This window comes from Equus przewalskii, chromosome 9 (genome assembly GCF_037783145.1).
Source record: "Equus przewalskii isolate Varuska chromosome 9, EquPr2, whole genome shotgun sequence".
NCBI lineage: Eukaryota > Metazoa > Chordata > Mammalia > Perissodactyla > Equidae > Equus > Equus przewalskii.
Window position 1 is genome coordinate 83,092,906 of NC_091839.1, and position 12,491 is coordinate 83,105,396.

At 53.5% G+C, this 12,491-nt stretch overlaps 1 protein-coding gene across 13 annotated transcripts in view; it reads right to left on the reverse strand.

The window, feature by feature from the left end:
- Nucleotides 1–489: 489 nt before the first annotated feature.
- NHSL1 (NHS like 1) overlaps nt 490–12,491 on the reverse strand; it is a 290,732-nt gene continuing 278,730 nt past the window's right edge. For all 13 annotated transcript variants that reach the window (XM_070559451.1, XM_070559450.1, XM_070559449.1 and 10 more), the window contains 3 exons: nt 8,188–11,148; nt 7,591–7,723; nt 490–3,192 (listed from right to left, as the gene is read on the reverse strand). In XM_070559451.1, the coding sequence (XP_070415552.1) occupies nt 2,478–3,192; nt 7,591–7,723; nt 8,188–11,148 (3,809 nt within the window). In that variant the 3' untranslated portion in view covers nt 490–2,477. The remainder of the gene's footprint in view (nt 3,193–7,590; nt 7,724–8,187; nt 11,149–12,491) is intronic.

Below are 12,491 nucleotides of genomic sequence, written 5' to 3' on the forward strand. Positions count from 1 at the left end.
CCCTGGGGCTTCTGTCTAGGGCTGCCCGACACTCAATGTCTCAGGGCGTAAGGAGGGCGATCAAGTCTACCCTGAGTTTTCAGATACAACAAGGTCATGACCAGGAGTGAGCCCCCACAGGAAGCAGCTAAGCTCCAGGTGCCCTCCTGTTTCAGGGTGAGTCTAGATTCTCGTCTCCCTGTATTTCATCCAAGTCTATGAAACGTTCTCCCGTCTTTCCACACGTCACACCCTCTGAACTCAGTCAACGTGTTTTTTGTCTTTTATTCAAAGGTCCCCAGGACGTCATTTAGAGATGCTTTCCATCCACCCTTCCAGACAGCACCACGCAGTGTCTGTGACGTGCTGGCCCCTCTCTGCTGAGCCCCTGCCTCCTGCCAGCCCCTCTGGTCTCACTGCTTTGTCTGTGCCCAGCGAGTGCTCCAGGTCTGTGCAAGAAGACCAATCTCAGCAATCAAAAACGCAGGTACAAACAAAAAGAAACAAGGGTCAAATGTTTACAATCATTTTATTCAAAGCAAATTTAAAAACCTAATATATTTGTCCCTTTAAAAATGGGGATTTTTATAATCAGTTTTGATGTTGCTTATCTTACCTTCAACATACATGATTTATATATTAAGTTAAAGTTTTCTGATATCCACGTACATTCTAATCTTTCCTAGGTAGCTATGAGAAGACTTCACCTTCAACAGCCAACACCAATTTCCTCAAGTTTAGTAGAAAAGGTCCTTGTGCCCTTGTGCAGACAATCGCTCCAAATGGTAAAAAGGCTTTTTGCCCAGATGTCAGTCTTGATCGGGTTGTATGAAAAGAAGTGTTTTGTCTTCTTCAGAGAAGGGAAGGAGCCTAAATTCCTGTTTTTGTCTCAAAGACATGTCTCAAATGGGCATCTAAAATTTTATGAGATAAATCTCATGAAGATTTGGCCCGTCAGTCCAACTTTTAGATGATATTTTCCTACCAAAAGAGATGACAATTGGCAGCTGTGTTCTCTTTAGGCCAAGAATCTCAGTATTGTCATCTTAGGTCCTTCTAATGAAGAAGACAAGACTCTGTTTTATTTAACCAACAAATAAAGGGGTCTAAGTACTGGTGTTTGAGAGGGATGGAGGAAGGAGTCACAAGAATACGACATAAAAATAAATACTTGACACTTCTCTTCCATGTCTACAAGTGTTGAAATTCTAACTGGAGATGATTAGAAGGTAAGTAGCCAACTCAATTATTTATAAAAAATACAAAAATGCACAAACCAAATGATGCAAAAAATCTTTTTACTCTAAAAACTCATTTCCTAGGGCTAATTAATAGCCAGGCCCTGACAATTTTTATCAGTTTATTTGACTAACAGGAGTTATTCAGCATTTTCTTCAAAGTAAGATAATATATAATAGATTTTGATAAACCTTTCTAAATGAGGACATGAAACTGTAGGCTGTTCCAAGAAAAATAGCCATAACTTTTTCTTTGGTGTAACCAAAAGGATATCCAAAAGTTAGCAAATGTTGACATTTCAAGTGATAAGAAATTGCCAAATGGAAGTTTAAACTCTGGTACAAAACAGTTGTAAAAGGAAAAGCCCCACCCACAGTTCTGTAGTGCAAGTTTTTAAATTTAATCCTGAAAAATAACTTTATTTAATAAACAGGTAACACACTCCAGCAGCGTCTCACTCACTCCTCTCCCTTCTGCTCCCTCCCCTCTCTGCCTGTGCACGCCATCACTCTGGCCCTCGAGGACGGTCTCAGCTGCTACTCAAGGGGGAAAGTCATTAAAAAACTACCCACATTTCTAAAAATCAGGCTAAAAGTTGTGTGTCTGAGCTACACAGCAGCAGGCTCCGAGTCACAGCGCTGCCACTTCCACATGTGTGCCATTTGTACAAAAAAGAAACAGCCTTTTTCCCCCAGAAAAAAGTACCTGAACCAGTGAGTCACTTAGCCCTTTCCCAACTTTCTGGGTGAACCACGACACGGCTCCCCGGAAGCACACCTGTGCATGTCTGTGCACCCAGAACCAGCACATCCACCACCCCCCACCTAGAAGCAATGGTCCTCCCTTCTGGAACTCACTAACCTCCATAAACAGGACACTTTAAAGCAATGTCCACCTAATCCAGAAGACCCCATTCCTCTACCCCGCTTAACTCTTTCTTTCTATTTCTGTACATGCTGTTTGTGTGTGTATTTTTTTTAATGTAAAAAGTTTTCAAAATGCACACACACCCCTACACACACTCCACATTTAGCAAAGACAAAATCTTCCCCAGGAAGCACTTCTAGAAGTTAACCTTCTACCTGCTTTTCAGCCACATGGGACATGCCAAGAGCCCTAAGCAACCCTCTCTCCCTCCCTCCCACCGCAGGGCCCACGGCACAGACACTGGGTAGGCCCATGGACCGGTGGGGGCCTGCAGGCCTCCTGGAGGGACGCGTGCGTGTCCCCCACATCTCCGGAGACTTGCGTCCTTGCCCCTAGCTCTCCTCCCTCAGAGGACCCCCGCCCTCTGCAGTGGCTGTGCCACCTGCAGGGCCGGGAGACGGGGCCCGCAGGGAGGCGGCTGGCTCCCTGCCGCAGAGCAGGCTGCCCTCGAATATGTCGTCCCCTGCCAGTCCGTCCAGCGGACAGCCCCTTGCAGTGCCCACGGTCCAGGGAGCCCTGTCATCTGCAGGCTCCATAGCTTCCCCTTCTCCTTCCGAGATGACGGTCATGGGGCTGCTCTGGATCCGGTTCCGCACGCTGTACCTGCTGCTGGCTGCAGAGGGCGGCGTCCGGCTACGGCCGTACCTGGGGCCGGAAAAGGACAGACTCCGAGGCATCAGGCCTTCGTTCTTGGCCCACTCCTCCTGGGCCCTCCTACTCTTGCCTGGGGAGCAGCTTGATGGGCTCTGGGGGGTATCTGGCGAAGGCTCCGACCTTGACCTCTGAAACCTGGGGTCTGTGCTCCTGAGCATCTCTGCGGCCGACATGCGGGCGCTGGCATCTGACCGGCTCCCCTTCTTCAGCAGCAGAGCCTTGAAGCTGTCGCTGCTGGTGCTGCTCTTGCGGACGCTTCTCTGAATCGACCCCACCTGCTTCGGGGAGGCCAGGCTGGGGGCAGCACCGGTGGGTGTCACTGGAGGGGATGGGGAGTGGTTCTGGGAGTGGTCGTCATCCGAGTCTTTACGGCCAAGGACTTTCCTCTTGGATCTGAGATTTAATAGCATTAAGATAAAGATGAATTCCCAAAGGCCCTAGACGTCACTGTCACCACAGCCATCCTGCTTTTCTACGACACGTTTAAGTCACTACCTCTTATTTTTACCAGGAAGCCTCCCAAACCTCTGTGCAAAAAGAACAGTTCATCGTGTGCTCACACACGACCCAGCTATGAGAACACCAACTCACGGCCCCCAGTTCACCTCCACCCCCTGGATTATTTTGAAACAAATCTCAGACACCCTATTATCTTACTTTGGATGGGACCATTTCCAAAGGTTTTAGTTAAGTGCCATTTCCATTTAGCTCTCCTACTGGACTGATCCTGAGTGACCCTCACAGTGCTGGGCAGCCTGTTTCCCTTCCTTGTTTGGAGCCAGCGCTGAGACAAGCCAACTCCACGGAGACAGGCCCCCTGAGGTTCTAGAACAACTCCTCGAATTCACATTCCGTCATTCTAGAGTTTGACATAAACTGGCCTTCCTCGGCTCTCACTGGACCCTATGTCCACTCCCAGAAATCCAAGTTTCCAGAAAATAGAGTGAACCTCCGCACCAAACCCTGTTTCCCATGGAGTGATGGGAGAACGCGAGTAGTGGGGACAGAGGGTGAGGAGGAGGGGCCTTCAGGGAAGGGCAGCTTCTCCTCCTCGGTCCCTAAGGACCTCTCTGCTCAGTGGGTGAGTCAGAGACGACAAGCAGATGAGCCACGTGGCCCTTCGCTGGTCTCTTCACAACAACTCGGCTAAGTGCAGGGGGACCTGCTGGAAGGACACGCAACATTGAATAAAACAAAGACTCGGGTCTCTCTCTCGGGTCTCTCTCTCTCTCACCACAGGGGCAGGTATGAGGGGCCATCTGTACACACAGGGTAGGGGCTGGATCTGAGCAGTATCAACTGCAGTGACCTTGTGTGACCTTGGACAAATCACTCATCTATGCTGCACCCTAGTTCTCAGATGTGTAAGACGGGGAGGATGATGCCAAGCTCACAGGTCCGTGAGGATTCAAGGAGAGAAGACCTCTGGAGCCACATGGCCTTGGGCAAGTCAAAGTTTCTGACCCTGTTCCTACCAGGAGAGGGAATAGCTGTTGATGGCTCAGTCTATCAACAAAGATGACGCAGGAACAGCCTCACGTGTCAGGCGCAGAGCAGGTGTGCACACACCTTCCCGTGTTGCTTAGGGAAACAAGTTTCCCTTCCCGCCGCAGGTCAGGCTTCAGCACTGCTCTTATGAGACCTGTGCAGCAGGAGCACGGCCCACGGCGGGCGCTTGGTGCCCCCAGGGGTCTCTCTAGCTGCCGGCCAAAAACAAGTCACCAGAGGAAGAAAGCGGATGGTAAGGACCCAACGTGGGGTCCCAGGGCAGCGCCAGCCCCTGTGGCCTGCAGAGCTGGGTCCATGGCCCTGCTCGGCTGTCAGGAGAGCAGTGCTCTGAGTAAGTCACTGATGCCTCCGAGCTGTGGAGCTGGAAAAGACTCTGGATGGTTTAGTCTGACCAGAGAAGGTAAGTGAGGTGCACAGAGTGAGGTCACACACTGAACACAAGAACCAGGACATGGTGGAGCATCTTCCCACTGACAGCACGGACCTCACAGCTCCCACTGGCCACTCCCCAGAGCAGCCCGCTCACCTCACGCTTGCAGGGCTTGGTCTGTGGTGTAACTGTTTGTTTGTTTTTTGAGGAAGACTGGCCCTGAGCTAACATCTGTGCCAATCTTCCTCTACTCTATATGTGGGATGCCTACCACAGCATGGCTTGAGGAGTGGTGTGTAGGTCTGCACCCGGGATCTGAATTAAAGAACCCCAGGCTGCCGAAACAGAGTGTGAGAACTTAACCATTGTGCCACTGGGCCAGTCCCAATCATTTGGTTTGTAAGTAGCGACGTGTGCTGAAAGCCACAGTGCACCTGATCAAAGTGATGCCTTTGGATGTAGATTAAGAATTGAGAGGAGATGAGAATTTATAAAAGTATTGTTTTTCTCAAGAGCAGCTGCCCCCTAAAATGGGAATTAAGTCTAAACATACAAATTCTCTACATACATGGATGTATATACATGTAAACACATATATACACTGTGTGTGTATTTCTAAAAAAGATGGCTATAGAAAGTGCTTAAACAGTTAACACTGGCTTGAAAACTACTTCAATAAATATAAAAACTTCACACCTCAACTGGTGTTCCACATTTTCCATCTGGCTTTAAATCTGAAGTGAATTAATTTGCATTGTAAAATTTGGAAGCTGTGTTTCAATTTAGATGGTCTTTATTTTAAATTATTAGCTTAGATGCTGAAGGATATAAGATAAAATAAAATCCTAAAAATCAGACTTCAGATGGATTTTTCCTAGGTCTGCTGACATATCATCAGTGTGAAAAAGGAGACTGGCACATGTCTTGCTCTCCCTGTGCAATTGCACCCCACCCAGCCCTGCCTCTGCCATGTGCACAGAACTACATGCTGGCCGACCCACATCTGCAGTAGATACAACTCTCCGACAGGAGAAACCGCAGTTTTCAGTGCCTTGAGGTCCCCAAAATAAAATACAGAGGAGACTTTCGGCATATTTTTAAGAAAAGCAGGTAGTAATTTGGCCCCACGACAGCTGGTTTCTCACTGAGCCCAGGTGTTTATCAACAGCAGCCAGGTGACACAGCTTCTCCGTGGACTAGTTATAAACACACACGCTGTGTGGTGTGTGGTTAGCAGCCCCATGCACTCCACACCGAATGAAACATGTCCAGTCTTGGAAGAATTTCCTAACAGTTAAATTCCAACTGGTTTCACTTAATTCAGAAAATATTATATAATTGAGTGCTGATTGTGTGTCCAGCATGGTTAGAGTTACAAACATCTAAGTAAACTTCTAGAAATGCCAGTAAAGTTGGTTTCAGAGGATGCAGTGGGGCTGGCCCCATGGGCAACGGGTTAAGTCCGTGCACTCCACTTCAGCGGCCCAGGGTTTCACTGGTTCGGATCCTGGGTGTAGACCTAGCACTGCTCATCAGGCCATGCTGAGGTGGCGTCCCACATAGCAGAGCCAGAAGGACCTGCAACTAGAATATACAACTAGGTCCTGGGGGCTCTGGGGAGAAAACAAAAAAGATTGGCAACAGATGTTAGCTCAGGTGCCGATCTTTAAAAAAAAAAGATGCAGCATTTTCATTTCCCTGTTTTGAGAAGTAATTTGATAACAAGCTACATTTTTATTCTAATGAGGTCAAAGAAACTAGTCAACGTTAAAGGAGCAGTCTTCAGGGTCTTTTGGGATATTGGAGCCACACTAGAGCTACAAACACCTGACTTCACAGCTGGTTTCCCTCTGAGTTAGGTGTCTGTGTCGCAGGAGGAATTTTGGGTGGGGAAGCACTATGCCCCCATCTTGTGCAACGGTCTTTTCAGTTAGATTCCAAGAATTGGGAAAACAGTCCTGACACAAGGTTATCCACACAGAGAATCAAATGACTTTATAGGACGTTTAGTTTCAGGAGGAGAAAAAGGGACCTTGACTCAGGGCAATGCCAGGCCTTGGCAGCATCTGGGCATCCACAGGGTCGTCTGAGAACACCGTGCAGACCAGTCCGGAGGAAGCCAGGGTTTCCACAGCATTACGATTTAAAGTACCTGCACACACCCAATCTCAAAATTTCTACAGTGACACTGTTGTGGGAGTGCTCGGCTGTTCACAACCAGAAAAATGAAGCAATAAATACAACTCTAGCGCTAAGTCATGTTCACTTTTCAAGGTGACCACATAGAAAAGTATAACAGTTCAGGCAGCTATTTTGAAAAATTTACTCTATACTTTTTTAAGCCCAATAATTTCTGATGCCAGTAGGTGGCACTAGCAGCATACACTAAGAAGCAAATTGCGCTCCTTCTGCACCTGCTTAAAAAAGATGTACTCTTTCATAGAAACATTTAAGTAGCCAGAGAAATTGCACTCTAAAATCCTAGTTTTTCTGTAAAATAAAAATAATAAAACACCTGAAGGAAAGAAGTCCCGTAGAACCAGTCTGTGCATCTTATGTCCACGGAACACAGCGTTCCTCCTCGTGGACGGGCCGCCCCCGCTCCAGCCCCACTCTGATAAACACCTCATCATATGACCGACACGCTGCATTTCTTGCCAGCAAGTGCAGTGCCGGCCAGAAGCATCGCAGAGCGTCTGTGTCCCTGCCCCCCTCATAAAACCGGTGGGGCAAAGTAAAACAGATACTGCAGAGGAAGCGAAAGTACAGAAACACATACAAAACATTCATCATCAAGTTAAGGAATCCCAATTGGGTGACAGAAGAAACCTCAAGAAAGAAAAACACATCGAGGAGCCATCTGGAAAGGAGGACACACAGAGCAGAATAACAGAGAAAGGGGTTCCGGACACCTGTGAATAGCGGCGAAGAGGTCCTCGGTGGTCCGGGGTCTGCTGGGGGTCATGGCCTCATCGCCCTCCTCTTCCTGGAGGAGGTCGCAGGCCTCCGAGGAAGGACCGGCCGCGTCGGGCTGCGGCGCCCCAGCTGCAGACAAGCAGACCAGAAAGACAAGACGACAGTGACTTGAGCCGTCTTCAGCCAAGCCCCCCCAACACACCCTCCGCCATCCCGACAGTCTGCGAGCCACGGGGGAGGCAGCAGGGTCTGGAGCCGGGTATGCTACAAGGATGGGGGCCAACACGAACACAAGAGCCAACGCCCACTCTGCTGTTAGGGTCTAGACTCCAGCGCCCCCTTCTCTCTGCTGTGCCATTTCTCTGCAGCTCTCCGGGGGGACGGCTCGGCGCTGTTTAAGACCCCGCCTGCTGCAGACCACCACACCCCTCGACTGTCGGCCTCTCTGGAAGCTACCCTCAGAGCTGGGGTATTGAAAAATCTCATAAAATGCAGTCGGTACCCTAAGTGCGAGACGCACAGGAAGCCCACACACTGCTGGCCCTCAGGGACACGGGTCCCCCCTGCTGGAGCGGACAGGGAAGGGCACTCACGACGCGAGTCCTGCGGGGCCGGGCCGCTCCCCGCTCCGTGCGCTCCGTCCTCCACGCGCGACTCCTCCTGCCCCTCCGGCTGCTCCTGCTCGGTGGCCCGCCAGGCGTCAGGCTGCACCGCGGGAACATCGGTGTCCAGGGTGCGCGGGGACACGGACCCCGTGGCTCCCCCCTCCAACTCTGAGCAGCGAGAGCGAGTCCCCTCTAGACCGGCCCCGGCCGCACAGCCGCCCGCCTCTCCCCTCGGGCCGGGCGCCGGGAGCTGCCTCTGCGGGGGCGGCACCACGAGGACCAGCTTGGGCTTCTTGGCAATGGGGGGTGGCTTTCTGCTGGGCGAGGTGCCGGGCCCAGCCCCGGGGTCCCCCGCATCCCCGCGCCCCCCGCCCGGGCTCCCGGCGGGAGTGGGACGAGCGCCAGGGGCGCAGGCGGGCGGGCTGTCGCGCTGCATCTCTCTCGTGCTATTTCGGGATTTCGGGGAAGCAGATGGCTTCCCGCGGTCCTGGGGAGCAGCCGGCGTGAGTTCTCTCCGGAGCCCCTGCCCGCACGACGGGGCCACCTCGGGCCCTGGGCTCGGCCTCACCGGCCGCAGCTGCACCGTCCGCAGAGCCTCCCGGGTTATCAGCGGGGGCAGCCTGCCCTCCTCTGGATCGGGAAGCCGCCGGCAGGCCTCCCGAGGAGGCTCTGCCCGGCCAGAGTCTCTGAAAGGAGACCGGGCGTCCTCCAGCAGCTTGGGGTCGAGGGGTGGGGCAGGCGGGGGCGCTGCGGGGACAGAGGATTCCAGAAGAAGGGGGTCAGGGGGCGTGGGGGGACAAGTGAGGAGCACGTGTGGTGGCGGAGGGGGGAACGGGGGAGACTGAGGCCGAGGAGCGCCCTCAGGGGCCTCCGTCGAGGTGGGCAGAGGAGGGAAGGGCGGAGGAGGGAAGGGGGGCGTGGAGCCCGGTGTCCTCGCGGCCCCACCCCCATCCGCCGAGGTGCTGGAGGAGAGGGACGTGGAGGACGCAGACAGCGACCCCGAGGAAACCAGGGAGGACTTCCTCTCGGGGACCCTGGGTTTCGCCCTGGCCCTGCCGTCTGCCGGCAACGCGGCCTTGAAGAGCGCCGGCACGGGGGTGAGCGCAGGGGGCGTGTTGGACTGGCTAGAGTACCCACTGGACGGCGAGGTGACCCTGCGCGCTGGGCTCCCCACCGCCGCGACGGAGCCCCCGGCACCCGCTGCCCCGCACCCCCCGCGCCCAGGCCGCCCCTGCGCGCCCCCCAGGTCCCCGTGCGCGCCTGGGCCGTGGGCGCAGTAGGGCCAGGACTCGGCGCCCTCCGACCTGATGCTGCTCGTGTCGCTGTGCGCGGCCCCGCCCAGTGAGGAGGCGGTGGGCGTGGTGGCCGAGGCCCCGCTGCTGGCCGCGCTGCCGGTGCTGGGGCTGCGGGAGCGCGGCGGCCAGGGCTCCTCCGCGTCGCTGCAGGGGCTCTGGGAGGATGAGCCGCCGCCCCCGCCGCCGAGGTCCAGCCGCAGCACCCGCGGCGGCGAGGCCCGTGGGCCCCGATTGAGCGCCGGCCCCGGGGCCGGGGCACCCTTGCGGGGCGTCCTGCGCAGGGAGTCGGTCCGCGACGGCGGCAGCGGAGGCTTCTTCGCTTTCCTCAAGGAGATGCTTCGCGAGAGGGATCTGTCATGGTAATGTGGCCGGTCCCCTTGGCTCTTGGGAGCTCTCCCTTCAAAAACATTGACCACACTGTGCCTGGGGTTCCCGAAGCCATTGCTGCTGTGGCGGAGATCCCCAGGTTCGCATCCAGAGTCGGGGTGCGCAGATGCGTAGTAGCCATCGTGGTCCCCCGAATACAGGGACCCGGCATCATCTTTGTTAGACGTCTGGTCCCAGCTGCAGCTGCTCACGTTGCTAATGGGACTGGAGTAACCCGGAGTGGCGGCCCGCTGCTGCGGCGAGGATGCCCGCCCGTCCCCGGGGGCGCCGTATTCCCAGGGCCCCGCACTGCCGCGCCCGCGGCCCCCGCAGTCACTGGACTCACTCCTGCCGTCGGCGTCGTCAGGCGCCGGGAAGCTCAGCTTGTTCCGTCGGTTGTAGGCCACGCCGGGGGACCCGTTCTCCAGATTTGCAGGGGCATTTAGAGAGACCGCAGAGTCACAGAGGGTCAACAGTGTGGTCGCACTGGAGGAATGGGCATCTAAGGCCTGTGAGAGAGTGCAGTGACCCTCATTCCAGCTGCCACTGGGAGACAGACGGTCATCTTTCCCAGCACACCTGGAGAGGAGGTGGTCCCTGGATTTTATCCTTGTGTGGGAAGAGGAGCTGGTAATTCTGCCGTCCGGTGGCCCTGAACTCGGAGCAGTGTGAATGGCAATCACCTCCGAGGAGGAGGAGAGTGCGGCGTTGGGGATGATGCTCGTCGAGTAGGTCGCGTGGGGAGAAACCACACACGCTGGGCTTGTCAGGTTTCTACTCTCAAAGGGCCTCAGCTCCTGGGATTTGGGCCTCACAAGAGTCCCAGTCCTTGAGGCCCCTCCTAAATGTCCTGAGTCTCCCTCCACCTGTGGGTCGTCCCTTTCGTAGGGGAAAGTGCCGTCCAGGCCTCCTGCAGAGCCCAGGGCGCCCAGCCTCGGCCCGCTGGACTGCACGCTGGCCCTTGCTGCGGAGCGTGGGAGGCTGTGGAAACCAGCCTCGTGGCTGAGGCGAGAAGGGACCACGATGCCGGCGGAATCGCTCAGCACAGACATGTTCCCGGAGGAGCCGGAGAAGTGGCCCATCTGGGCAGCAATGCCCTGCCCCCTCTGCGCCCTGATCCTTCTCATCGAAGGTGGGACGACTCTCACTTCCTCTGTCTGACAACTGGAGTCCCTGGTTTCCCAGTGCTGCCCAGCAGACCGATGGCTGTCAAGCCTTCCCAGTGTAGAGTAGTCGTCTGGGTTGTACACTGAGGGACCACCAACATCATCCTCACCCGTGCCGGATGCTGGAGATAAAGCAGAAAGAGGCTTGTCACCTAAAAATAAAAGTCACTGTCTTAGTTCGTACCTGCACCCACACCCGCTTCTGACTCTACTGCACTTTAAAAAAATTCTGTTTGATCTAGTTTTTCTCCTATAGGGCCTTGAATGACAGGTTCAGTAGTTACTGATAGCTCCCAAAATAAAAACCTTATGACGAGTTTCATGCACTTCTCTTGATTTGAACTTCAACTCCTCCTACAGATTAGGTGCTGCACACGGCATTGCTAGGTGCTCCCTTTGAGATCAAGGATGAGTGCTCTGTGGAAGATTTACTTTTCAAATAACCTCCTTTCAGTAGATTTCAAGGAAGCTTGTCACCCACCAGGTGACTGCACAGAGCATCTGTTGGGCAGTGACCATCTTTCCCAAGGACAGATGATAAAGCCTCAGCAACAGGGCTCCAGAGGTGCCATTTATGGGGGATATGGGTATAAAACAGTGTTAATTACATTGATTTTCTATGTCAGAAGGAAATCCTAAGAAAAATGATTTACAGGCCCATCTGTGTTTCAAACATTTCATTATCCATCTTAAGCCATTATCGTCTGTCAGTGACATTCAAAATTCAATAGCAATCTGTTGTGTTCTGGTGGGAGAAAGCAGGAATGGATCCAGGGAACATTTCCTCAGACAAGGATTACTCATTTCTTGGAGCTTTACGACCAAACAGAGAGTATCATGTTAAAAAAAAGAAAAAGGCATGAGGAAGGCCAAACCAACGGGGAGGGGGGGGGGGTGTGGTCGAGAAAGAACCTTCTGTTCCTAGGTGTAGACAGACACATTTCAAGCTACCTAGATAGGAACAGAAGCTTAAAAGAAATCGTCAAGCCAAGAACTTACCCAACACGTACAGGGAGAAAAATCAACCCATGCATAGTAATCATTAGGACAAATTATATCTTGAAACATTGTAGCAAAACTACAGTTCTCTCTCTCTGTTGTCATCCAACAAGGAACTGAAAAAGTCTCAAGCTCATGCTTTGCTGAGTGATGTTAGCTGAGCCCCTGGCATCACGGTTCCCCTGGGCAGGGACACTCGTGGGGATGGGATTCCTGGACGTGGGTCCCGCCCGACCCGACATGTACACTAACCTGTGCATGCCACCTGTCCTTGAGTAGAAATAAAGCCTTTTGCTCAGCCAGACAGCAGAGGGTCTTACCAAAGTGGCAGCACTGTTCTTGTGTCAGCCTCAAAGAACATGTCATCATGTGAGAAAGCAAGCCTTGGGTCCTTCCTCCACTGGGATGACGGAGAGTCATGCTCAGACTCGTGTCTTTAGCAAAAAGGGTCTGTTTCCTCCCCTAC